Source organism: Microcebus murinus, chromosome 18 (genome assembly GCF_040939455.1).
Source record: "Microcebus murinus isolate Inina chromosome 18, M.murinus_Inina_mat1.0, whole genome shotgun sequence".
Classification (NCBI taxonomy): Eukaryota; Metazoa; Chordata; class Mammalia; order Primates; family Cheirogaleidae; genus Microcebus; species Microcebus murinus.
This window is the reverse complement of record NC_134121.1, coordinates 11,752,728-11,779,666: the sequence shown is the minus strand read 5'-3', so window position 1 is coordinate 11,779,666 and position 26,939 is coordinate 11,752,728. Positions and strand designations below refer to the sequence as shown.

Here is a 26,939-nt window from a genome sequence, read left to right as displayed (position 1 = left end):
GCTTTTCCTGGCTCTGTAGTCCCGGAAGTCCCGCCCCAGGGGAAGGGCAGTTTCCGGAAAAAATTGAGACAGGGAGAGCCAGAAAGGGACAATGGGAGTGGCTGATTGTGGCGCTCTAGCATTCCTTCGCTCTATGGTCGCTGCCAATTGACAGGTCCCGAGCGGCAAGACTTCTCTCTATTGGATGAGCAGCCTCCCGTAGGCGGGCCTCTGGGTTCTCAGCACGCTGATTGGCTGGATGCGCCATGCGGAACGGAGGGGTTGTGCTTGGGGCACACGGACTGAGGTGACCGGCTGCTTTCTCACTCCAGGTGGAGACGAGCGAGCGCATGTGGGCGCTTCGCTCGCTGCTGCGGTCCGTGGCTGGGCGCACCATGTCGCAGGGACCCGCCCGCCGTCAGCGGCCGCCTAAGGACCCACTGCGGCACCTGCGCACGCGGGAGAAGCGCGGCCCGTCGAGGATCCCCGGGGGCCCGAACACTGTGTACCTGCAGGTGGTGGCGGCCGGCGGCCGGGACGCGGGCGCTGCGGTCTACGTCTTCTCCGAGTACAACCGGTCAGTGCGCCGCGCCGGGACTCCGGCCGGGCCTCCATGGCGTCCCCTTACCGAGCTCCGCGCCGCCCTGCCGGGCCCTCCATGCTGTCCCGCCCCAGAGCGTCGCGGCTCCTCCCTGAGCTTAAGTGTCCCCTACTTTACACGTGTGGGATTTCACCATTGCAGCAGTTCTTGGTGTTTTGGTGGGTGGGAAATCCTAGAGTCCTTGTATGCCTTCGTCCATGTGACTTCCTGGGATCACGGAAGAACTTCAAACTTGGATCTAAGCGTCCTTTTCCCAATCCATGGGCCCTGGGTTGGCTTTTAGCACACTCTGAGCCATACCCCCTCTGTGCACCCCAAGGCAGGGGTCTCTTAGTTGACATATGTGGTAGACAGATTTGGTGAGGAGCTGATGGGGGTAATGCCCTATCTTGACCCAGCACAAACCCACAGTGGCCTCCCCTCCAACCTTTTCTAAGAAGGGTTCAAAACTTGCCGTCCTAATAGCAGATATGTGGCCAGGCAGTACATGGGCTTTTAATGTATGTTGATTTGTTTCCAGAGTCTACAATAAAGCATCTAATCGATGTCAGAGATTTTACGGAATAGAGTCTTTCAGTAATGTTTATCTTGTAGGTATCTCTTCAACTGTGGAGAAGGTGTCCAGCGACTCATGCAGGAACACAAGTGAGTCAATCATTTGCTTTTGGGGTGGAGATGATTGTGGGCTTGAAAGCTGAGACAAGAGGCAGGTGTGTGTTTATAGCAAAAGATGTGGTCCTTGGTCAGTCCATTTGATCCTGCTCAAATGTTTTTCTTAGGTTGAAGGTCGCTCGCCTGGACAACATATTCCTGACTCGAATGCACTGGTGTAATGTTGGGGGGTTGTGTGGTGAGTATATTCTTTGCAGGGTCAGAGGCTGGCGGGTAGTCTGGAATTTTAATCTGCTTCACCATTTTTTTGCACATCTTCCGAGTCCAGCGGAGGTGGATTTCCTTTTATGCCAGCTCAGTGTTACTGTCTACTTGGTTTCTTGGGTTGCTGGGCCAGAGGTTTATGGCAGAAAACTGGAGGGTGTAGCAGTGGTGATTTCAGTAAATTTACCATGGGGGCCATTGGCAGCCACACACAGGTACCAACTATCCAGATTACTCCATCATTCATGTCTGTCAACTGGGAAGGTCGATTGTGTTGTAGCCAAATTCTGTAAGCTTGGTGATGTGGATGGGAAGGAATGGATTGTTTTGTTTTTTGTAGATCTGAGGTATTTTATTATAAAAAGTTGGTATTCATATACATAAAGTAATATGAACTTAAAATTCATCATACATTTACTTCATTTTTCAGCTTGACCTTCTAGTAAATCTTTAGCTTCATTGATTTTGGCTGCTATATAAGGAGATCCTCCTTTGTCTGGGTGATTTAAGAGCATAATTCGTCGATGAACATCTCTTATTTTTCCTTTATTGGCAGTAGGGCTTATACCTAGTATTAATGCTGCTTCTTGTTTTGTCATTTTGGGTTCAAACCCACCTCTGAAGGCAGATTTTGGTAGACTTTGAAAAACTTGTTTTACTTGAGGCTCCATGTGCTTTATGGCTTGCAAAACATAACAGCCTGCAAATCCTGCAGCAGCAATGGTCAGTCCAAGTGCTACCACTGTACTGGCCATGGTTCGGCTCAGCTCCCCTGCTTCCACTGGGAGTGTGTATCATCCTAGCCCAGAGGTTGCGGCCACTACCTACGTGCCTTTATCAGAGAGCAATGCATTCGCCGGCTGCAGGCACAAGCCTTCCAACCACAGGCACCGCTGAAACACGACAGTCAGGAGTGGATTGTTGAACCAGTCCCAGTCCCAGTTCTCAGGACTGAGACTTGGCTGAGGCAGGTGAGGCACCTAGGGTACAAAATTTAAGGCCATCCTTTCATTTGTATGACCCTGAGAGTGAGTACCTCTTAAAATTTTGCACACTAGGTGCCTCACTGCCTCACCCTAGTATCAGCTCAGCCCATTCTAGAGGCATTTGAGAAATATTTGGCATCCATTATACCTCTGGCTAGCATCACTTCTGCTCTGCACATGTTCCCTGATGAGTGTTTAGAAGCTGGAAGGAGGACACATAAATAGCTAGATAAGTACAGGGTGCTCCTCCCAGGAGTGACTGTAGGTCAAGTTGATGAGAGATCTCATTTTATTCATCCTTTTTAGGAATGATTCTTACTTTAAAGGAAACCGGGCTTCCAAAGTGTGTACTTTCTGGACCTCCACAACTGGTGAGTCTCTCCTGACTTACCTTTCAAAACCAACCCTTGCTTTTTTAATGTTAGTAATAAGAATTTTCATTTTTGCAAATTAGTCTTTTGCTATCCAGAGATACCTGGTAATGGAGTAAACATTTCACCTTTCAAGTTGAATAGACTTGAGTTCAAAGCCTAATTAGAATGAGTTAATTTGCCTTTCTGAGCCTCAGATTTATCTATAAAATAGCTATAATATTTCTAGAGTTGTTATTAAAGATTAAATAACACATATAAAGCACTAAGTCACTTTATTAGATGTTTGGCATCCAAGTAGGTATGCAATAAATGTTAGCTTTTGTTTTTACTCGTGTATTAAATTTCAGATATCTTCTTACCTTCAAAACCAGCTTATTACACTGTAGACAAATTGTTTGCACATTGTTAAAACTGTTGAATGTATCAGTTCATTTTCCAGTTCTTAAGAAGAAAGGCAACCAGTCACTAAGACCTATTAACTCTATCTCCAAAATAATGTCTGAAATCCATCCATTTGTCCTAATCTCATTGAGACCTTCATTATCTCTGTCTTACACACCTGTGTACTCCAATGGCCTCCCAAATCCATTCCTGCCTCCCTGTAATTGATTCCCCATACCACAGCCAGAGAGATCACTTTAAGACAGAAATGTAGTGTCACTTCCCAACCTAAAATCCTTTAAGGGCTCCCCATTACAATGCAATCTGAGCACTGTAATATGGCCTACAAGTCCTATAGGCCCTGGCCCCTATATATACTTCCATCTGTACCTGTCACCAGGCTACAGCCCCAAGGGCCAGCTCTTCAGCTTTTTTCACCCACTGCCCCCACCGAAGCCATGCCCACCTTAGGGCTTTCATCCATACACGAGTTCCCTTTGCCTCTTCTCGTCCCTGCCTGTATCATTACTGAACATTTAGGGCTCAGCCAGAAGCTCATTTATTCCAGAGCTGTCCCTGCCTCTCCAGACAAGTTGGATTCCAGCCTTCTGCACTTTTCATTTTTCTTGCAGAGCACTTACCATAATTGCCACAAACTTGTCTGTATTACCATTTGTTTCATTTTTGTCTCCTCCACTGGGTTCATGAGAGCAAGGAATCTCTCTTTTTCATTGCTAAATCCTTGGCATCTAACATATAGTAGACACTTAGTAAATATTTGCATAAATGAGGTACATAATACTTATTAAAGTTTGTTTTCTGTTGATACCTATTGATACTTTTTATATACTTGAATGCTTTGCTGTGTTCTCTATTTGTTTAACTATAACTATTCATTTCTTTGTTTTTTCTTCTTTAGGAAAAATACATAGAAGCAATCAAAATATTTTCTGGTCCATTGAAAGGAATAGACCTGGGTATGTCTTTAACTATGACTCATTATCTGCTGTTTCTTACTCATACATACCTTGACCTCTCAAATTATTGTTATTATTATTATTTTTTGAGATAGAGTCTCACTCTGTTGCTGGGGCTAGAGTGCCATCGTGTCACCCTAGCTCACAGAGCCTCAGACTCCTGGGCTCAAGCGATCCTTCTGCCTCAGCCTCCCAAGTAGCTGGGACTACAGGCATGTGCCACCATGCCCAGCTAATTTTTTCTGTATGTTTTTAGTTGGCCAACTAATTTCTTTCTATTTTTTTAGTAGAGACGGGGTCTTGCTCTTGCTCAGGCTGGTCTCGAACTCCTGACCTCAAGTGATCCTCCCGCCTTGGCCTCCCAGAGTGCTAGGATTACAGGCGTGAGCCACTGCGCCAGGCTCCTGACCTCTCAAATTAGAATCCATTGAAAACATCTGTGCTCAAGTAGAGTTTAGACCAAAAAAAAAAAAAAAAAGAAGTCTAAATTGAACCTTAAAATCAAATGCTTCATCAACCTGAGATGGAGTAATGCCTATTGCATTTTCTGTGCTCCCACCTCATGCTGTAAAAATATGGGCCAGGTAGGCAGGATTTAAAAACTGATATGTACTCTCATGCATGCTGTGTGACAGTCTCCATTCAGGCACCAAGGCTCCTTCCTCAGTCCTAGAGGTGCTCTTCATTGTCAAATTGCCTTAAATTCCTTGCAGGAGGAAGAGAAAGTGTGAGCAGGGGTTCGTAAAGGTTTTATGGCTGTTTGTGTGTACTGCCCTTTAGCTCAGCTGTGCCAGGAGGCTCATGGTCTCTTGATGGGAAGAGGCCTCACTGAGGATGGCAGTTGACATTGTTGAGTTTGTATCCTGGCCCTGGTCCCTTGTCTGTCTTTCGCTTATTAATGCTTCTCTTTTTATAAAGCACTAGCATTTTATTTCTAAGTGCATACCAGCCCTTATGGTTGAGATGATAGATTCTCTGGCCTCACAATCCTATTTAACTCAGACCTCTTACATTTGAGTATTTTCTTTTAAAAAATTTTTTTAATGGATGGTCACCAATGCTCATACGTATCTTTTCATTTGGCTGTAGTCAATATGAATGGCTGGCGAAAGTACATGTTTGTTTCTCTCTTAAAAAAAAAAAATTTTTTTGAGACAGAGTCTCGCTTTGTTGCCCAGGCTAGAGTGAGTGCCGTGGTGCCAGCCTAGCTCACAGCAACTTCAAACTCCTGGGCTCAAGCAATCCTCCTGCCTCAGTCTCCCGAGTAGCTGGGACCACAGGCATGCACCACCATGCCCGGCCAATGTTTTCTAAATATATTAGTTGGCCAATTAATTTCTTTCTATTTATAGTAGAGACAGGGTCTCGCTCTTGCTCAGGCTGGTTTCAAACTCCTGACCTCGAGCAATCCGCCCGCCTCGGCCTCCCAGAGTGCTAGGATTACAGGCGTGAGCCACAGCGCCCGGCCTTCTCTTAAAAATTTTAATCTGCGGGTCGGGTGCTGTGGCTCACGCCTGTAATCCTAGCACTCTGGGAGGCCGAGGCGGGCGGATTGCTCGAGGTCAGGAGTTCGAAACCAGCCTGAGCAAGAGCGAGACCCTGTCTCTACTATAAATAGAAAGAAATTAATTGGCCAACTAATATACATAGGAAAAATTAGCCACGCATGGTGGCGCATGCCTGTAGTCTCAGCTACTCGGGAGGCTGAGGCAGGAGGATTGCTTGAGCCCAGGAGATTGAGGTTGCTGTGAGCTAGGGTGACGCCACAGCACTCACTCTAGCCTTGGCAACAAAGTGAGACTCTGTCTCAAAAAAAAAAAAAAATTTTAATCCGCTCAGATATTTTCTTTTTATTTTTTAAATTAATTAATTAATTATTTTTTTTTTTTTTTTTTTTTTTTTTTTTTTTTTTTTTTTTTTTTGAGACAGAGTCTCACTTTGTTGCCCAGGCTAGAGTGAGTGCCATGGCGTCAGCCTAGCTCACAGCAACCTCAAACTCCTGGGCTCGAGTGATCCTTCTGCCTCAGCCTCCCGAGTAGCTGGGACTACAGGCATGTGCCACTATGCCCGGCTAATTTTTTATATATATATATCAGTTGGCCAATTAATTTCTTTCTGTTTATAGTAGAGACGGGGTCTCGCTCTTGCTCAGGCTGGTTTTGAACTCCTGACCTTGAGCAATCCGCCCGCCTCGGCCTCCCAAGAGCTAGGATTACAGGCGTGAGCCACCGCGCCCGGCCAAATTAATTATTTTTGAGACAGAGTTTTACTGTGTTGCCTGGGCTAGAGTGCCGTGGTGTCAGCCTAGCTCACAGCAACCTCAAACTCCTGGGCTCAAGCAATCCTTCTGCCTTAGCCTCCCAAGTAGCTGGGACTACAGGCTCCACCACCATGCCTGGCTAATTTTTTCTATATATTTTTTGTTTGCCAATTAATTTCTTTCTATTTTTAGTAGAGACGAGGTCGCTCTTGCTCAGGCTGGTTTCAAACTCCTGATCTTGAGTGATCCTCCTACCTCAGCCTCCCAGAGTGCTAGGATTACAGATGTGAGCCACGGGCCGACATTCTGGTTTTAGTAGCAGATTGCCACCAGAATTCTGAAGCAGTTCAGTTGCTTATGACTTGATCTTGGAAGCTAAATTTCATATGTCTTACAAATGCATTCACTCTCCTTTTGTATGGTTTTCATGTAGCTGTGCGGCCCCACTCAGCACCGGAATACCAGGACGAAACCATGACAGTTTACCAGATCCCCATATATAGTGAGTATGAAAGCCAGATTTCCTCGTAGGAGGATCTAGGTCCTAAGTAAGGAAAATGTGGATGAAGCTAGAAACTGTTTGAATACTTGCACTGGGCACCCTGTTTTGTGTTCAGAGCATGACTAGGAATTTAGCTAAGGAATTAAGATATGGTTCCTGAGACCCGTTTAACTCATGTATAATGATAGCGAGTATGCTTTGGAATATTACATAGTCAACCACTGTCAGAACATAGATTGCACCCAGATTTGCACATTCATTGCTTAGTGTTTATTTGCCACAGACATAAGCACCCTCCTTTGATGGGAGGATTCTGGAGAGGTTTGGATAATATATTTATTTTAAAAGGAAGTGTTGTTAGTGGGTCAGAAGCTCCTATAAAGCTTCAGGCTCCAGGGCCTGTGTGGTTTGGACTTAGGAACAGGCTGCATGTCAGTCTCCTCCTAAACATGTTCCATGTCTGGTTTTACCTACTTGAAGAAAATACCAAGCAGTAGGGACATTTCAGACGAGAGCACCCAACAAAGGCCAGAGAAGTCCAGCATTTGACAGGGAGATGAGGCCTACGCTGGCCCATGGGCAGAAGAGGGTACGGGGAGTGGTGAGGCTGCAGCGAGGCACGAGTGCTTCTGGGCCGGTGAGCAGGCTGGGCTGAGCGGCACGCTCCTGGCCTGGTTCACTCACGTCAGAAGTTTCATCCTACCTGACCCTTGCTGCCACCCCCTGAGCCCGAGTTGTGTCCCTCATTTCCCTGCTAGCACCCTGCTCTTCCCTCTTTTGTGTATAACAGCTTGCTTTTCTATAATACGTGCTCAGTTTTGTTGATCATCGTTTTCCCAGGGCCCACCAGGCCTTAATGAGTGCGCATGCATGGAGGAGCAGGCAGGGTTTCTGTTTAGACCATCAGCTGTGCTTTAGCTTCTTGGAGCTGTGAATTTTTTATCTTGGCCTTGAGATTTAACTAACTGCAAAGTTGTGCTCCTCCTGGAGATGGGTACCTTTTGGGCCTTCATTTGTTCAGTGAGCACAGAGATACTGCATCAGCTTGCCTGCAGCCTGCATGCTGTTTAGTCATCACTGTTCAGTTTGTACCCTGGGCAAGGCTCTGAGCTGAGTAGAAATGTAAAGATGAGTAAGATATAAACGCAGCCCAGAGACCAGGTGGGGAAGTAACTAGTTATTTACTTTATGGTAAGAAGCATCTTGATTCCATTGGCATTCCCACGTGTGAACACCTGGGCTTTGGCTGTGCGCATCTTGTGCGGTGTGTAATTTGATGGTGTCCTGTGCTGCCCAGGTGAGCGGAGGTGCAACCAACACCAGCCATCGCAGAGTCCAGAAAGACCCCTCGGCAGGCTCAGTCCAGAGCAGTCTTCGGACTCTGGGTCAACTGAAAACGAGCAGCACCTTCCCCATGGTAATGGTATGGACAGAACACACCAGGACAGCTTGTATTTTCTTAATTCTCTGCCTCATAATGCTCTAAGTTAGAATCATTATTATAGGAAAGCCACATGTGTAAAACAGATTCTTCTTCCTGGGCACATTGTGACTTGGCCCTGGGGAGAGTGAGAAGGGTTGCTATAAAAGTAGCAGTCCTGAGCTATAAAGACCAGTCCACGGTTTTTTGCCTACCAGGGCCTGGATAGGCCCCAAACTGTATTCAGTTTACCTAGGGGAGAACCGAGCCTGGCAAACTGATTTATACAGAGGGCTTTTATATTTTTCATTAATGGGACATTAATGCAAATTAGTTTTTCATTAATGCAGAAACTGTAACTGCTAAACTGACTAAACAGTCAAATCCATGAAGGGATCTACACCTTTTCTTCCAGAATGACAACCTACTGAGGAACCAAGTTAAAAGTCCAGGATTAGACCGGGCACGGTGGTACAAGCCTGTAATCCTAGCACTCTGGGAGGCCAAGGTGAGAGGATTACTTGAGCTCAGGAGTTCGAGACCAGCCTGAGCAAGAGTGAGACCCTGTCTCTACTATAAATAGAAAGAAATTAGTCAAACAACTAAAAATAGAAAAAATTAGCCGGGCATGGTGGTGCATGCCTGTAGTCCCAGCTACTCAGGAGGCTGAGGCAGGAGGATCACTTGAGCTCGGAAGTCTGAGGTTGCTGTGAGCTGGGATGATGCTGTGGCATTCTAACCCAGGAAACAGAGTGAGACTCTGTCTCCCAAAAAAAAAAAAGTCCAGGATTAGATGATCAGGGGGTTGGGCTACTTCAAGTTTTTATTGTCCTTAATAGAAGGACAGTGTTGGCAAAGCTTGGCAAAGTCATCTTTCCTTTTTTTTTGAGACAGTCTCACTCTGTTGCCCAGGCTATAGTGTCACGGGATCATCCTAGCTCACAGCAGTGTCAGACTCCCGGGCTCAAGTGATCCTCCTGCCTCAGCCTCCCAAGTAGCTGGGACTTCAGGCACACACCACCGTGCCCGGCTAATTTTTTCTACTTTTATTTGTCTCGCTAATTCCTGTCTATTTTTAGTACAGATGTTGCTTAGGCTGGTCTCGAACTCCTGAGCTCAAGTGATTCTCCTGCCTCAGCCAGCCTCCCAGAGTGCTAGGATTATAGGCGTGAGCCACTGTGCCTGGCCAAGGCCTTCTTTCTGTCCTGAGGTCGTGTCTGTCTGGTGACTTAGAAAAAGCCGACCCTGTATGCTGTCCTTTTTTTGGATGGCACAGGGTAAAGACTGAAACTTACATTTTTTTCTGCAGGCCTTTTAGCTTTTGTGTTATTTCTCATATTCTTAAATGTGTTGTAAAGCACATTACAATTTTTTTTTCTATCTTCTCCAGTTCTCAGTAAAATATATCATTTAAAAAAATTCCACTTGCCATTCTCAAGTTTTTCTGGTCAGAGTTTTGTGTTTTCCATTTATCCAAATACATCTCAACATAAATTGAAAAAGGGGAGAAGTTCTGCTTAAGAATATTAGTGTCTTCAACCTTTGTATTGGGACAGTAATGTCCAATTAATTTTTAATGTGACGTAAAACTAGGTATCAGGTGATTTTTATTTGTGAAGTCTTTACAACATTCACATTTACCTGTTATAATCAAATATGTTCTTCCTCAGGTGTTAGCCAGAAAAGGAGTGGCAGGGACCCTTCCTTGGTTGTAGCTTTCGTCTGTAAGGTGAGAGAGCCTTTCTGGAGGGTTGTAAGTGGTCTTGGGTTGGTTGGCAATCTGTGGCTGGTACTTTTCTAGTAACTCAAAAGTAGAAGCCGCTGAGTTACCTGAGCCAAGAAGAAAATACAGATACCCAGTTTCTCAAAATGCCCCCTATATTTTTGTATCCTTTTAAATTCTCTTCTAGTGCTCTGTCAGTCTCTGGATATATTCATTTATATTTGTCTGTGGTTGGTCCTCTTGGAGTTCAGAAATTGTTGAAGGCAACTGTGTGTTGTTTCCTTTAAATCCATTTGGGCTTTATTCAGACCCTTTCAACTGTGTTTTAGTTTATTTCATTTCTCTGCAGTAGTTAAGGTCTGACATTAGATCAATTTTAATATTAGCATTCACAAGTGCACAGATCTGCAACTCTGAAATTGGTCAAACTCCATTAAAAATGTTATTATAATCTATCTATAAGATCTGACTAATGGCTTATTTTTAATAGAACTTTGCATTAAAATTGTATTGTAATATAATCTGCAACAAATACTTTTGTCTAATGTAAGAAGACTACCTTGCCCTTTGTAGGATTTGATCTTTTTCTTTTTAAGAAGTAATGTTGATTTTAAAATATATTTGGAATTTTCATCCAAATTCTAATGCTTATACGTGGAAACAGTTGTGGAGCGTCATTGGCAATATTAGTTGCAGGATCACTGCTAGTATCACATCTGTCAATTTGTTTGAATGATAATTGTGATTTATATGAAGTTAAGTACTATTGCCAATAGACTTATTATGTGTTTCTGAGTTTTTAGGCAGCAAAGTAATTTTTAAAAATAATTTATAGTTAATTTTTAATTGTATTCCTGCCTTCCTGCATAAATGACATTGGGCATGATGAAATGTGCTTTCACGTGGTGCAGGCTCACTCTTACTCTGCCAGTTGCTCTGTTTTCAGGCACCTGGTCCTGGGAGCTGCAGGCCATGACACTAAGTAGCTGTTGGCTGCACACCCGCGCTTTTCTGTCCCCTCCCTTGCTGTCTGCAGCTGCTTCTGAGGGCTGCTGTCACTGGGTCAGCCTGTAGCTCCTTTCCTCCTTCTAATTAATTGGCTGCGCTCAGCTGAGGGTTTGGAAAGCAGTAAGGCTGAGCTAGGTCAAGTTCTGGGAGGCTCTGGGCATGAGGGCCTGAGAAACTCATGTGATGGAAGAGCGTGGGCTCAGTGGCTATTGGATTGCCCGGGGCCTTGTTGGCTTGTGTTCTGGTTCTCATCCATATTCCAAATACTCTGCATTCCTCACATGGGAGCAGTTCTCCATGGGTTGAATTCAGCTCATAGAGAAATAGGTTTCCTGAGCTTTGGGTCTAAAAGTTCCTTTTAAACATTAGAAACATGTAGTTGCCATTCTCCAACTCATTTGGATGTGTGGAGAGAATGTTTGACCAAGGCAATGCTTGTTAATGTCATTATCTAAAGATGTCAGCTGAACTCGATCATCTTTGTGTGATATGCACTCACTGAAGTTGTAATCCTCTTTCCTCTAGAACAATATTTCTCCAAATGGAAAATTCTAGAATCCTGAGAATAAGACTTTGGGATACAAATTGGATTCTTGGCCCTAAAAGTAACTTCTTAACTTCAGAAAGTTAAAAGAAAATGCAAATAGTTTATCAAGATTTAAAGAAGAAAATGAAAGTCAAATATAATTCAACATTCAAAGACCAATTAACATTTTATGCCATGCCTGACTTTTTGAGGTTTTATGATAGGATTATTGTTTGCTCTTCTAACATAATAAGAGCATATTGGGAATATTGTGTTACAATTTTTCTCTATTCTAAAAGTGACAACACTATATTGCCAAATATTTGAAAAATACAGTAGAAAACAAAATCCCTTTATCCTTTCGTTACTCTGTCATTGTCATTGGAATATTGCATTATACGAAATCTGCTTGGTCATTGCTCTGTTAGTGTTCTGGTGATGTTCCTTTAGCTATAAATTGATGAGTGTAGAATGATAGGACAGTGTTTCTTCTCAAGAATACTTGAGGATACTTATTTTGAACTTTGATAAGGAAATGAGTTACATTTTGTTAAATTTATAGTGAGTTAATGTTGGAAAATAAAGCACTGTGTTTTTTAATTATTTGGGTTTTGGTACTAAAGCATTTCAAAATACATGACTTCAGAATATGGCATTAATTTTAAAAACTCAGAAAGATATAATTCTAAGAAAATTGATTAAAACCAAGCTTCTTCACTGGCTACTGAAATCCCACTTCCATTCTCTCTGTTGCAGCTTCATGTGAAGAAAGGCAGCTTCTTGGTGCTCAAAGCAAAGGAGCTGGGCCTCCCAGTGTGAGTGTCAGGGAGCATGTTGGGGACATGCCAGGTACACCTCTGTTCCTAGAGAAAACGCATCTCACGGGGGCTCACCTCTTCCTTTCAGTGGGACAGCTGCAATCGCTCCCATCATTGCTGCCGTCAAGGACGGGAAAAGTGTCACCTACGAAGGACGAGTGGTAAGATGCCTGTTTTTCTGGATGCTTCAGCAGTTACAGTTAGGGCCTGGAATGCTGGACAGAGTCACTGTCTGGTTCAGGCCCTACAGACACCACTTCTGAAGGAAATAGAACAAATTGGAATCCTGTCACTTGGCTAAGACTTGTCTTGCTAGCATTGGCTGTGTTTGGGCATTTGGACAGCAGATTGTTCATTTAGGATTTGGTGGTCCTCCTCCTAAAAAGATGGATGCTTTCCCTCATACTTGAGCTCAGGGCAGTGTCCAACAACAGACCCCAGATGAAAGGGCTTTGTGTGCATGGCCCAACGGAATGCCTGCCACCGTGTTTTCTCTGGCCTCTAAGGATGTTAGGACCAATGGTCACAGGTAGAAGAGAACCTTAAGGCCAAACCTCATTTCCTGGCCATTATAGGTTTGAAACATCTCTGCAAGATACTTGCCTGTTTAAGTATAAACAGAGAGCAGGACGGATGCAGGTGGTGATCCTTATAGTTGGTTTTGTGCTTTGTGTATCTATCTCGTGGGCTTGCTGGTAGGGACATGTAATGTTAGCGGTTGCCTTGAATGCTATGCTGTTCAGTTCTTTGCCAAGCTGTGACTCTGTTCTGGGATAATGATAGCATTGTGACCCCAGTGAGCTGACTTACTTGATTTTGCAGATTTTGCCTGAAGAGATCTGTACTCCTCCGGATCCTGGTCTTGCTTTTGTTGTGGTAGAATGTCCAGATGAAGGATTCATCCAGCCCATCTGTGAGAATGCCACCTTTAAGAGGTAATGAGGGTGCCTGGGATGGGAGAAGTGAGACGCCCAGCCCAGCATCAACATGGGCATCTTGTGGATAGAGCCTCGTCTCAGGGAAAGCCTAGGACCCCTACCTCTGGGTCAGTCCCACTGGCAGGATTTATGTGGCTGTTGGTTGTCGGTGGGCTTTGTGGTATACACAGCCTCGAAGTGAAATTAGAAAAGATTGAAAACCAGAAACCACTGAGGACTAGAAAATTAACTAAAACTCTGAGAGTTCTAAGTCTAGAATAAATTCTAGAAGTTTTCTGAGTTCTGATTAATGCTCCAAGTTATTTGGATTATTTGTATCTGAATCAATTTTTATCACTTTGCCTACATTGCAGCTAATGAGGTAGATCAGAGTGTTTGAGACCGTCTTGGTCACGAGTCTGTGATAAGGGGACATCTTTTAGGCCCGAGTGCCACTCTGTTTTGTCCTCAAAAAAGTTAACCAGCTTGCAGTTCAGCTGTAATACTGGGTAGAATCTTTTTTTTTTTTTTTTTTTTTTTTTTTTGCGACAGAGCCTCACTCTATTGCCTGGGCTAGAGTGCCGTGGTGTCAGCCTAGCTCACAGCAACCTCAGTATTCTGGGCTCAAGCGATCCTTCTGCCTCAGCCTCCCAAGTAGCTGGGACTATAGGCTCGCACCACCATGCTCGGCTAATTTTTTCTATATGTTTTTAGTTGGCCAATTAATTTCTTTCTATTTTTAGTAGAGATGGGGTCTTGCTCTTGCTCAGGCTGGTTTCAAACTCCTGACCTCAGCGATCCTCCCACCTCGGCCTCCCAGAGTGCTAGGATTACAGGCGTGAGCCACCGTACCCAGCCGATCCTGGGTAGAATCTTTGACCCACATGTCTGTGTTTCAATTTTTTCTTTTATTATTAATGCTATATCTATGTTTTTCCTGTTCCTAATTTTTATTTATCTGTATTTTTTTACTTGTTTTATTTTACTTGCATAACAAATCTTTTTGGGATTTGTACCCTTCCAAGTAAGAGTGTTAGGAGTTCTTTCTGGGTCCATTTTATCCTTTGAGTGAATTTGGATACCTGTTGGCACAGGCTTTGTATTATAGTCAAGTTTTGGACAGCAAAGCTACTTCAAGTCACTGGCTGAGGTGTTCTTTGAGAACCGTACGTGTGTGTGATGGTGGTTGGGGGGAGGTTAGTAAAAAGAGCTACTGTCTGTCTTTTTTTTTTTTTTTTTAAGGGAACTGGAATGAAACACATCAGCGTGTTAGTACATGTGGTCTTCTCTCTAGGTGGTAGAATTTCAGATGATTTTCATTTTCCACACCCGTGTCTCAGGTCTTCTAGAAGGCAGCACTGAGGCGGCATTGGGGGTGCAGGAGATTTATTGGGGCGAACGCCTATGAGAGAGGAAGGAGAGAGGGAGCAGGAGTAGGCAGGGAGAGCCTTTGTCCAGCTGTGCAGGTCTGGCCCCCGTGAACGCAGAGGATGGTGGGAACCTGAGACTGCGGCACAGCGCTGGGAGGGCTCAGCCCGGTGCAGAGCAGAGCCTGCCCCAGGTGGAAACTGCCCGGCTCTGGGGCCCACCATGCTCAGGCGCCACAGGGGGCATCCCAGGGAGAGCATGACCTGGGCCCTGGAGGCTGGCGGCTCACTGCCGTGCACACAGAGCAGCCCTACCTAACAGCACGGTCCTGTGCATGTCCCGAGTGCAAAGATTGTGAAGCAAAGCCCCCACTGTTCCTTTCGCCCAGGTACCAAGGCGAGGCCGATGCCCCCGTGGCCCTGGTGGTTCACATGGCCCCAGAATCCGTGCTTGTGGACAGCAGGTACCAGCAGTGGATGGAGAGGTACGGAGCCCAGCCCAGCAGCACTCAGGGCACCTGCTGTGGGCGGTGATGAGTTCCCCTCGCTCCTGTCCTTTTGCTCTTTCAAGTGCCACCTCCCCTTTTGTGCCTGCCTAAATACCCTCTCGGATTCCTGCCGGCCCTGGACTCTGGGCACACACCTGTGCCACATTTGTGACAAAACCCGCCACTAGGTGGCGCAGTGCGCACGCACGTCGCACTCGCACAGGGCTTGCTCCCACATCGCTTCACACCCGCCCTCCTCTCGGCAGCTGAATAAATGCTGCCTTTTGGGTGACATGATTGAATTCCAAGATTCCACATGTGAATCCTAAAGAAGAGACTTGCAAATATGAAACAAGAGCTTCCGATCACTGAACCCGCTTCCACGTCAGGCATTATGTTCAACGCTGCATTTCTCTTCATTTCCTCAGCCTTGCTCTTCCCAGCACCCCCGTGAGGTGGCTGTTCTGCCCCAGTTTGGTACCTGGAAGGAGAGGGCACTTTATCTGTTCTTCGTGGCATCGTTGGCCAAGGCCAGCATACCTCGGTGGGGTCTGAGTCGAACCTGGGCTGCTGAGACCGTGGGCTGCTTTTCAGCCCCGCCCTGCGGCGTCCCCTGCAGCCTCTTGCTCTCCGACTGTCTCGTCTGTTGTTCCTTCGGGGTTTGGGGCTTAACATACGTTATCTATTCCCCTATTCGGTCTTTCTTCTACCCCTGCCCCATTTTGTTCCAAATCCCTATCTATAGGCCCCGAACATCTTCATTTTTCTTAGTTTTTCTACCACTCTTCCCAGCACACCCGAGAGGCAGCTGAGTAAGGTGGGAACAGTGGCCTTTGAGACAGGAGTAGGATTGGCCTTTAGTAACAATGTTTCCAGGCAAATCACTTAGCTCCGTGAACACTTCATCTGCATGTGGAATGGCAGTGACGTGGCAAATGCCTGGTCTGTCTCATCCTAGGTTCGGGCCTGACACCCAGCACTTGATCCTGAACGAGAGCTGTGCTTCGGTTCACAACCTCCGCAGCCACAAGATCCAGACGCAGCTCAGCCTCATCCACCCGGGCATCTTTCCCCAGCTCACCAGTTTCCCCTGTAAGGTAGCGTCCCGGGACGGTCCCCTGGGCCTGGCTCCTGACTCCTTTTCTTTGTCTCCATGGGATGTGTTTTGTCTTTTCAGGAAGAAGGCCCTGCCCTCCGTGTGCCCGCAGTGCGGGGCGAATGCCTCCTCAAGTACCAGCTCCGGCCCAGGAGGGAGTGGCAGAGGTCTGTGCCGTTCCGACCTGGCAGAATCCTCCGGGTCAGGGCTTGGCACACGTCTCTGTAAATGGCCATACAGAAATGTTTCAGGAGCTTTTCAGGCCACGTGGTCTCTGGGCAACTGCTCAGCTCTGCCGTGTAGCACAAAAGAACCACAGACTATACGTAAATGAATGGGCTTGGCTGTGTGCCAGGACAAATTTATTTAGAAAAACAGGCTGACCCTGGGCTGGGTTGAGGTGGGAGGATTCGGGCCAGAACTGTTTTCCATGGTAATAACAATGATAGGGTTCATTGTTTAACAACATGGAAAATAGGTGATGTATGATGAAAAAAGTCACCCATAATCCACCCACCCAGAGATAATGATTGTTAACATTTCCTGTTTTTTAATTTGTGCATATGTTTTATTTATTTATTTATTTTTCATTTTTTCTTTGTTAAAGCAATTTTTTTGGGGGGGCATATTATGTTTTAAAAATGTACAAACCCACAGGTTTATTGCCTGACGTTGTCAGCATTTTCCTATATCATTAAATAGTTTTCAGTAACAGAATTTTTATTGGTTCCAGATAGCAGTGTTTACTCACTGGGGATGTATCCAGTTTTTTTCTATTTTAATGAAACAATAAATGTCTCTTATATAAATTTTGAATGGAACTGTGTTCCCTTAAGGCAATTCCTAAATGTGGGATTTCTGGGTCAAAGGTGATACTTCTTAAGGCACTTGATAAATCTAAATTGCCATCTAGAAAGGCTCTCCTAGTACACTCCGGCCAGTAAGGTGAAAAATCTTACTGCCCCACATCTTTAATTTTTAATATCTGATCTTTGAATAATTTCAAGTTTCCTGTCCACTCCCCTCCATAGTGTCCGACTAGAGCACGTCCGGTTAGTGCTGGATGCCTGTGCTGTTGTGGTTGAGCAGCCAGGGCTCTTCAGGAGACTCTGGCAGCGTGACTCAGGCCCGCAGGAGACATCTTGGGGTTGAAGAGCCTGCTCTCCCTCTGTCAGCATCTGCACAGGCTGTTACGTAGAGCAGTGATTGAAAACCTAGTCAGTATTCAGGTTCACCTTTTCTTGGGGCGTGTTCCAGACCCACAGAGACGGAATCTTTAGAGTTAGGTTCAGGATGCACGTCCTAAGCTCCCAGGTGATTTTAGTGCTCAGCCAGGTAGAAGAGCCAGCAGTCCAAGGTGTTGCTACTCTGTGTGGTCAGGACCAGCAACACCAGCATTTTCTGGGGGTTTCTAGAGCTACAGGATCTCTACCTCAGAGTGCTGAGTTGGGGTCTGCCTTTTAACAGGTTCCCATGAGATTAGTTTTGAGAGTCACTGATCTAGGGCCCTGCTTCTCAGCTGGGGCGATTTTGCTCCCCTGGGGATATTGGGCAATGTCTGAAGACATCTCTATCGTTTTGTTGTCACAACCATGGGGGGTGGGGGTAGTGGGTGGAGGTCAGGATGCTGCACAGGACAGTCCCCAACACAACGAATTATCCTGTCCCGGGCATTGGTCATGCCTCTGGTTGTCAGGCTTTGGGGCTGAGAGGTGTCTGACAAGTTAGTTATTCAGAATACCCTCAGCTACCCCTTCCCACTTGGCAGAGAAAGGCACCAAAGGGCAACAGGACAAAACTACTCCAGGTCTTAGTCACTTAGCCTTCTATCATGATTTGAAAGAACCATCTGCAATTGTCCCCATGAATTTATTCTGTGGATCTAGACTGGCATTTGCTGAGACCACACCCCCCTTAGTCACCTGTGATGCTTCTCTCCCTGCAGGGATGCCATTATTACTTGCAATCCTGATGAATTTAAGGCCGAGGCCCTGGAGCTTCCCAATTTCCAGGCGAGTGTGCAGGAGTATAGGAGGACTGCACAGGACGGCCCAACCCCAGCAGGTGAGCGGGAGACCACGGGGCAGCCTTTCTTTCCTGGGCTCTGCCCGCTGTTAGTGTTTTCATAGCATTAAGTAGAGTGTTAACAGGCACATTCTAACCTGATTTTTAAATTTAATCTAGTTTCTCCATTCTGGCTCTACATAAGAATTATAGCCATGGGGGTGGGGGACTTGAGGGAATTTGAGAATCCCAGTGTCTGCACTCTATCCCAGACCAGCTAAATCAGAGCATTTCCTGATGGTGCCCAGACATTCTTTACAAGGCACATGCTGGGTAAAATAGTTCGGGGAACACAGGTGAGACCCTGTGGAAAGAGCTTTGAGTAGGGACTTGCTGACTTGGGATCTGGTCCTGGCTTTGCTAGTAAGTATCTGTGGAAGATTTTGGCCAAGTCACACCTTGTTGGGTTTTCATTGCCCCATCAGAAAAAGTAGTTAGGGCACTTGTGACCTGTGCTCTTGTTGCTGGTTTTTCTAGTATTATTTTTTACTGGTGACATAAATAGCAAGAGAACACTGGAATAGAAGGTGGGTTAGGGGATTCAATCTAGCCCAGTGAGCTTTCACCAGACTTGCATCTTTCTGTGGAAGTTAGAATCAGACAAGCCACAGAGGGGACTAAATCCTCACCTTCCCTTGTAATAGCCTTTTCTGTTGTGTGTTTGGGAAGAGTTAGTTCCTAGGAGTTATTCCTTTCTGTTTGGTTGCTTTTATGATGTGTATGTTAAAGGTCAGGTAGACCGTGAGATGCTTACAAACATGCACATGGGCCCTCTCAGGCTGGATGAGGCCAAGGAAGGGGCACAGGCTTCAGAATCATCTGGTTTCCATGGATCTGAATCTTCTATGCAGACTGGCTCTGAGCCAGTTTCCTTCCCTGTAAAGCAGAGCATGTCCTACCTGGTAGAGTTGTGAGGACGCACGTGAAGCACATGGTTTTTTTTTTTTTTTTTTGAGACAGAGTCTCGCTTTGCTGCCCAGGCTAGAGTGAGTGCCGTGGCGTCAGCCTAGCTCACAGCAACCTCAAACTCCTGGGCTCAAGCAATCCTGCTGCCTCAGCCTCCCGAGTAGCTGGGACTACAAGCATGTGCCACTATGCCCGGCTAATTTTTTCTATATATATATATATTAGTTGGCCAATTAATTTCTTTCTATTTATGGTAGAGACAGGGTCTTGCTCTTGCTCAGGCTGGTTTCGAACTCCTGACCTCGAGCAATCCGCCCGCCTCGGCCTCCCAGAGTGCTAGGATTACAGGCGTGAGCCACCGCGCCCGGCCAAGCACATGGTCTTGAAGTGAGAGCTGGATGCAAGGAAGTGCCACTCCCTTGAAGTGAATGATTCATAGCATAAAGAAGTCCCTTTTTTAATTTAAAAGAATTAGAGCAATTCTTTTGAAGAAAGAACTATAGAATTTATTTGTTCTCTGACGGGGGAAGTCCTGTGCCTAAGGTCTGTCGCCAGGGGCCTGCCGGCCCCCTCCCGGGAGTCTGGGCTTAACCGTATTGCTTACCCACCTGTCTTAGTCCATTCTGTATTGCTATAAAAGAATACTTGAGACTGTGTAATTTATAAAGAAAAGAGGGTTATTTAGTTCATGACTCTGCAGGCTGAGAAGTTCAAGGTCATGGCCATGGCTTCTTGTGCTGTGTGACAATATAACAGAGAGGGTCAAAAGGGAAGTGGACATGTGTGAAGAGGGGAGAACCGGAGTGGTGTCCTGGCCTTGTAACAACCCCACTCTCTTGGGAACTAATCTATTTCCTCAAGAACTGATCCAGTCTCCAAGGTGGGAGGATTACTTGAGTCTAGGAGTTCAAGACTGGCCTGGGCAACATGGAGAGACCCCCGAGACCCCCGTCTCTACAAAAAATTTAAAAATTAGCCAGGCATAGTGGCTTCTTCCTGTAGTTCCAGCTACTCTGGAGGCTGAGACGGGAGGATTGCTTGAGCCCAGGAGTTTGAGGTTACAGTGAGTTGTGATCAGGCTACTGCACTCCAGCCTTGGCAATGGAGCAAAGCCCTGTCTCTTAAAAAAAAAAAAAGAAGAAGAAGAAGAACTGATCCAGTCTCAGAGTTAGTCCTTACTTCTGTGGGTATGGCACCAAGCCATATCCAAACTGTAGCACCATCTTATGGCTGAGTGCTGGCTCACATTTGACCCAAAGAAATGGACTATTTTACATGTGTTTTTCCACAGAAAAAAGTCAGTATCCAGAAATTATCTTCCTCGGAACAGGGTCTGCCATCCCAATGAAGATTCGAAACGTCAGCTCCACACTTGTCAACATAAGGTATTGCTGCTTTGTCAGAAAAGGCCTGCTCCACCCACCAGCCTAATTTGTAAACAATACAAAGCCTTGCAAGCTTGTCATCTTGGCTAGAGTGTCCCAGAGAGGAGTGATGGGCCTTATTCCATTTTATAGCCTTAATAGGTAACTTTCCTTCAAATTTTATCCCATTATGTCTTTTAATAAAAATAGCTGACAAGTCAGTGAGGAGTTGGGGGGTGGGGAAGGAAAAATATAGTTGATACTACCGTGTGCTACGCACATTGCTAAGAAACTCTCTGGCTTAATTTTCACATTCATCCTAAGAAGTAGTGAGTATCCATTTCATTGATTGGTAAACCAAAGCTCAGAGAGGTTACTCTACTTCCTGCAGCTGGTAAGTAAGGGTTCTGAAATTTGAAATGGTGTCCTAATTGCTACATGTATGTATTGTCCCTCTAGTTATTGCTGGTATGTTAAAAAGCTTTTGGGTTTTGTGTATTTTTTTGTGTTCAGCCTCTATTGGACTCCCCTACACAGGTTTTTTAGTTGATTCTCTTGGGTTTGCCAGGGGTCATTTATCTGTAGAAAGACTAATCAATCACAGGTATTGTGCAATGTGCATACGTTGTGATGGGTCTGTGAAAGAAATAGGGTTGTGAAGTACCTGGTTAGTTTTTATATTTTGCTTTGTCATCTCAGATGCTGGCAGTGGGTGCTAAACCAGATAACACATTAGATGTACACAGCAATGAGAAGATGTTATCCTGACATCAGAAGTAGACAAATCTAGGGCACGTGTCACTTGTGACTGAGGAGATGCAGTAGAGAGCTCAGAATGAGCTGGCCTTAGGAAGAAGGGCTGCTCTGCTTGCAGTCCCAGTACGCTGCAGGTGGCCGTGAGCCTGCTAGAGTTGATGGGAGGTAGTTACGTTGCCAGCCTGCCTCCCACTCCAGCTTTTCCCTGGAAGGTGGTGTCTTCGTTCTGAGGCTTCTCACCACAAAAGGGTGCAGCCCTCCCATCCTTCACGGCTCCCCTCAGAGAAGGAAAAAGGACAGAGGGGACACCATTCTCTGCACCTTAGGGCAGAGCTTCTGAGGCGGACTGCACAGAAACTCCAGCTGCCAGCAAAGGGGGGGACTCGCGTGGCAGCTGGAGCTGGAACAATCTCATATGCACACGGTGCTTGTCTCTGGTTTTCTCAGCAGAGGGTGTTGCCACATTCAGTCTGCATAATCATGGTTAATGTTTATGGGTAAAATGTTAGGGTAGAATGTTTTTATCCTCCATTCCCCAAAAGGTTTTTTTTCCTTAAATGCCCAGCATTTGTGTAAGTTTGTATGCTTTAAAGGGCTTCAGAGTTCCATGGATAATTCTTTGATATAAAGAGGATGGACATGTAAAATTGCCTTTATGGTTAAATTAATTGGCTTATCTATAAGCCCCTTACAGGAAAGGCATGAGGAGTATGGCAGGCGAGGGAGTGCCCACAGCTGCTTCCTGCGCTCCTCTAAACCGCCAGCGGCCACTCCTGTGTTGTGAACCTCTCGCTCTTCCTCTGTAGCTCCGACAAGTCTCTGCTCCTGGACTGTGGCGAGGGCACGTTTGGGCAGCTGTGCCGTCATTACGGAGAGCAGGTGGACAGGGTCCTGGGCACCCTGGCTGCTGTGTTTGTGTCCCACCTGCACGCAGATCACCACACGGTGAGTGGCAGGCGGGACCACAGAACTCACTTTGCCGCCGCCCTTTCCTCCTGTTCCCAAACTTGCCCAGAGCTTGTTAGTCATCTCTTGCTAGGAGATGGTCTTCTACACAACCCAACACTGTCCTTCCGCTCAGTAAGAATGTCTCGTCTTCCCGTCTGCCTTGTTTCCTGCGGCAGGACGGGTTTGGAGTTCACTCAGCCTTGCTTGAATCGTGCCTCCCCACGCAGCCTGCTCAGAGGAAGGCCGGCCATGGAGCTTGGCTGTGTCTCCGGGGCGCTGGGTCCCCGGCATGGCCCTCTCTTTCTAGCACAGCTGCACTGCCGCTGCCCGTGACATCTCAGGTCGTGGGTCAGATGCGTGGTGCCCCCCTGCAGCTATCTGTGTTGGGGGGTTGGCGACTGACACAGGACTGCAGAACCCTAACAAGGGGGAGAAACTGAGTTGAGACCAGGCTAATCCATGTCTCCTGTTTCCTCACAGGGCTTGTTAAATATCTTGCTGCAGAGAGAACGAGCTTTGGTAAGAGCAGAACTTGTGCCATATTGGCGTTTTGGGTTTTGCTGGTTTACACATAATCGGCCACGCCTCTTGCCACTGCAGACTGTGTTTACGGAAGCGTTCTGCTGTTGACCTGGCTTTTGTTGTCGCAGGCGTCTCTGGGAAAGCCACTTCACCCGCTGCTGGTGGTCGCCCCCACGCAGCTCAAGCCCTGGCTGCAGCAGTACCACAACCAGTGCCAGGCGCTCCTGCATCACGTCAGGTGGGCGGCCCCTCCACCCAGGCCCCCTCCAGAGCTCCGGGTGACACTGGGCAGTTAATGCTACCCCAGCAGCCTCGCCTTGGCTTTGTTCCAGGGGGCAGAAGCAGGGGAGAGGGCTTTGGCTTGGGGGCAGGAACCATGAAATGGTTCCCACTTAGTTTGTTCCTTTGAAGCATTTCTTGTTTTTTTGGTTTTTTTTGAGACAGAGTCTCACTCTGTTGCCCAGGCTAGAGTGCCGTGGCGTCAGCCTAGCTCACAGCAACCTCAAACTCCTGGGCTCAAGCAATCTTCCTGCCTCAGCCTCCCGAGTAGCTGGGACTACAGGCATGTGCCACAATGCTCGGCTTTTTTTTCTATATATATTTTAGTTGGCCAATTAATTTCTTCCTATTTTTAGTAGAGATGGGGTCTCACTCTTGCTCAGGCTGGTTTCGAACGCCTGAGCTTGAGTGATCCTCCCACCTCGGCCTCCCAGAGTGCTAGGATTACAGGTGTGAGCCACCGTGCCTGGCTCATTTCTCTTTGAGATGGTTCCGGGGCCAAGTACCAGAACAGTGGCTGGTCCAGAGGTCACACCATGCAGGTGGCCGGCTGGGAGTTGGCCCTGTCCTCATTTCAAAGGGAAGGAGTCCCATTTGCCTGAAGTCATCTGTGGCATGTGTTGCCCGGGCCAGGGGCAGCATTCACCTGTTAGATTTCCTACAGTGGCCTGGGGGATGTGCTTTGGCCCTTTCTGTCTGACAGCTGTTTCCCCTCTTAGTGACTGTGGTTTAAATCATGTTTCTTCATAAGAATGATTTTTGGGGCTCTCTAGTCAAAGGCTTGAACTTTGACTCTAGGTGTTGAATGTTTTGTAGTTTTTTTTATCCCTGCGTATGTGATCTGCAGGAATGTGGTGATTTTTTTAAATGTTTATTATGATTTTAAATGTTTTGTCTTTTCCTAGTATGATTCCTGCCAAATTCCTTCAGAAAGGGGCTGAGGTCTCCGATCCCACAGTTGAAAGACTGATCAGTTCGCTGCTGGACAAGTGTGATCTGCAAGAGGTAGGGCCCAGCCTCAGGCACGGAGGGGCCAGGTGGCGGGCAGAGCCGCAGCCCTGCAGCCCTGCCCTCTCAGTTTCAGACCTGCCTGGTGCGGCACTGCAAGCACGCCTTCGGCTGCGCGCTGGTGCACACGTCCGGCTGGAAGGTGGTGTACTCGGGGGACACCATGCCCTGCGAGGCTCTGGTCCGGATGGGTGAGTAGAAGAAGACTGAGCCTCACTGAGGTTGCTCCAGGGTTCACGCAGCTGGAGGTGAACGTAGAGGAGCTTGGAGGGAAACGTCAGCAGAGGCAGCAGCCTGGGGCCCCACCCTGATGGTTTCTGGCTGTTGCAACAGGCAGACAGGTCACAGGGCCAGGGGAGCCGAGTGTGGGGACCAGGAACAGCTGTGTGACACCGAGGCATGTGCTGCTCTTGGAGGGGACTCTGCCTTGATGCCTGTGCTGCTTTTCCAGGGAAAGACGCCACCCTCCTGATACACGAGGCCACCCTGGAAGACGGCCTAGAAGAGGAGGCAGTGGAAAAGACGCACAGGTAGCAAAGGCCGCTCAGTCTTGGCCTCGCCCCTCTCCCTCCCTCAAGTGAAACGCCGAGCAGCCTGCGTCTGCCCCTTGGGGAGGCCTGTGCTCTCCACTCACACGGGGCTGCCCTGCTGCCCACCAAGGGCTGGGGCGCTTCCTAAACCTCTCGGTAGTGTTCCCTGGGCCCTCTGCCTTTATTTTGCAGAGTTCTCTAGACAGGGTTGTAGAGTGAGGCACGGTTTCTTTTTCTTCTTTTTTTTTGAGACAGAATCTTGTTCCATCACCCGGGCTAGAGTAGAGTGCTGTGGCGTCAGCCTAGCTCACAGCAACCTCAAACTCCTGGGCTCAAGTGATCCTCCTGCCTCAGCCTCCCCAGTAGCTGGGACTACAGGAGTGCACCACCACACGGGCTAAAGTTTTCTATTTTTAGTAGAGATGGGGTCTCGCTCTTGCTCAGTCTGGTCTCGAACTCCTGACCTCAAGCGATCTTCCCACCTCGGCCTCCCAGAGTCCTAGGATTATCAGCATGTGCTACCACGCCCAGCCAGGCACGGTTTTTTTGAAAGAATTAGAAACAGGCCGGAATAAAGCATAAGGGATGAGGGAATTGCCCGGGGAGGGTGGGGGCTGGGGACTGAACCTTGGGCTGTTATTTCAACACAAGAGCACGTTACCCCAAGTAGGCCCCTGCTTTCCCTCGGGTCCCCTCTGCAACAGTTTGGAGCCAACACAGCGGGTGGGCTTCGTTCAGGGGAGTGTGTGAAGGATCTGGCCCTAAGCAGAGATGTGTTGGCTAAAAGCTGCCAGTGAGGGAAACCCACCAGCCTCCCTGGGTGCCCCAGCAGTTGCGGGCCGGAGTGTGTGCGGCTCCGAGTCCTGTGCTGTGTCCGTCCTTTGCAGCACGACCTCCCAAGCCATCGGCGTGGGCATGCGCATGAACGCGGAGTTCATCATGCTGAACCACTTCAGCCAGCGTTACGCCAAGATCCCGCTCTTCAGCCCCGAATTCAACGAGAAAGTTGGAATTGCCTTTGACCACATGAAGGTGTGTGTCAGGTGGGCAGTGGGGGTGGGGACGGGGCAGAGAGGGGACTTTACACACGGTTGGGATGGTCGTTTGGAGTCTCCTTCCTGGCTCGGGCCGCTCAGGGGAGAGTCATAGCCAGCACCGGGTTTGGTGGCGAGACCCTCTGCAGGGGCCGTCTGGACATCAGCCTCCGCTTCACTGGAAGCTTTTGAGAGTCTCTTTTCAGCTTGGACCATTCAGTCGTGATATTTGAGCCTCAGCACAGACCTGAGACGGGTGCTGGCCTCACCCATGGGCAAGCCAAGCCGGCCCCTCCCGCCTCTAGGATGAGGGGCAGGGCGGAGCCAGGCCTTGTTTCTCAGGAGCTGTACTTTCAGAGTTCGGACGGCCTTCGCTCCCCGTTCCTGAGGCCCGTTCGGTCTCGCCACCCTCAGCCAGGCGTGGGGAGTCTCTGCCCCTTTCTTTGGGTGGCTCTCACTCCCGCCGAGGCCTAAGGTCTTTTCTAGGCCGTGATCAGTGGGCCTGAGGGTCTGTAAGGGACTTGGTGCCGCCAGCCCCTCCCCTGCCCCTCTGAGGCGTGTCCTTGTCCCCCCCTTGCGCTCTAGGTCTGCTTCGGAGACTTCCCCACAGTGCCCAAGCTGATCCCCCCGCTGAAAGCCCTGTTTGCCGGCGACATCGAGGAGATGGAGGAGCGCAGGGAGAAGCGGGAGCTGCGGCTGGTGCGGGCGGCCCTCCTCTCCCGGGAGCTGGCAGGGGGCGCTGAGGACAGGGAGCCCCAGCAGAAACGGACCCACACCGAGGAGCCGCGGAGCCCACAGAGCAAGAAGGTCAGAGCCCAGTGAAGATCCGGGAGTGATCCGAGCTCTGAAGCTGCGTCTTCTGCCCTGCGCCGGCACCGCAACTGCTTTCCTCGCCTGGCGGGGGCTGGGGAGCACGGCCCACCAGGAGGCTGCTCGGCCCCTGGATAAGCCCTAGTCTGTAGGTGCCTCCTGTGACGGCACCCGGCACAGCTGTGTGACACGAGGTGCTGGACAGAAGAAAGCACGTGTGGCTAATTCCGTTGCAAGTTGGTTTTTAAAGAAGTCACGGCAGCTTCAGCAGGCAGCACCCCTCACCTGCTCCACAGCGATGCCCTCTGCACGCCAGAGAGAAGCCAGATGACAGGGAACAGTGGGTCTGAGTGTCCAAGACTCAAGGAATAATGCTTCCAAAAAAACAGCCACAATAAAGATTGAGTTTGGAACCCTGA

At 47.8% G+C, this 26,939-nt stretch overlaps 1 protein-coding gene and 1 pseudogene across 2 annotated transcripts; one reads left to right on the top strand and one right to left on the bottom strand.

The window, feature by feature from the left end:
* Nucleotides 1-234: 234 nt before the first annotated feature.
* ELAC2 (elaC ribonuclease Z 2) lies at nucleotides 235-26,939 on the top strand. Of its 2 annotated transcripts, none has more exons than XM_012777357.3 (24): nucleotides 235-556; nucleotides 1,175-1,225; nucleotides 1,360-1,430; nucleotides 2,749-2,813; nucleotides 4,117-4,174; nucleotides 6,868-6,936; nucleotides 8,234-8,353; nucleotides 10,027-10,085; nucleotides 12,370-12,428; nucleotides 12,520-12,592; nucleotides 13,254-13,366; nucleotides 15,105-15,200; nucleotides 16,162-16,300; nucleotides 16,381-16,466; nucleotides 18,245-18,363; nucleotides 20,561-20,654; nucleotides 22,196-22,334; nucleotides 22,818-22,856; nucleotides 22,988-23,097; nucleotides 24,044-24,143; nucleotides 24,217-24,337; nucleotides 24,598-24,676; nucleotides 25,564-25,708; nucleotides 26,296-26,939. In XM_012777357.3, exons 1-24 carry the CDS (start codon nucleotides 330-332, stop codon nucleotides 26,530-26,532), a joined length of 2,469 nt encoding a protein of 822 aa, XP_012632811.1. In that variant the 5' UTR covers nucleotides 235-329; the 3' UTR covers nucleotides 26,533-26,939. The 2 variants fall into 2 exon arrangements, with proteins under 2 accessions (XP_012632811.1, XP_020136706.1); XM_020281117.2 differs by having other exon boundaries at nucleotides 8,234-8,359.
* LOC142861909 (mitochondrial import inner membrane translocase subunit TIM14 pseudogene) lies at nucleotides 1,788-2,211 on the bottom strand (annotated as a pseudogene).

Coding starts and splice junctions, on each gene's coding strand:
- ELAC2 (XM_020281117.2), top strand. CDS start 330: ATGTGGGCGCTTCGCTCGCTGCTGCGGTCCGTGGCTGGGCGCACCATG. Junction 6,937..8,233: donor TTACCAGATCCCCATATATA/GTGAGTATGAAA, acceptor TGTGCTGCCCAG/GTGAGCGGAGGTGCAACCAA. Junction 23,098..24,043: donor GCGCTCCTGCATCACGTCAG/GTGGGCGGCCCC, acceptor GTCTTTTCCTAG/TATGATTCCTGCCAAATTCC.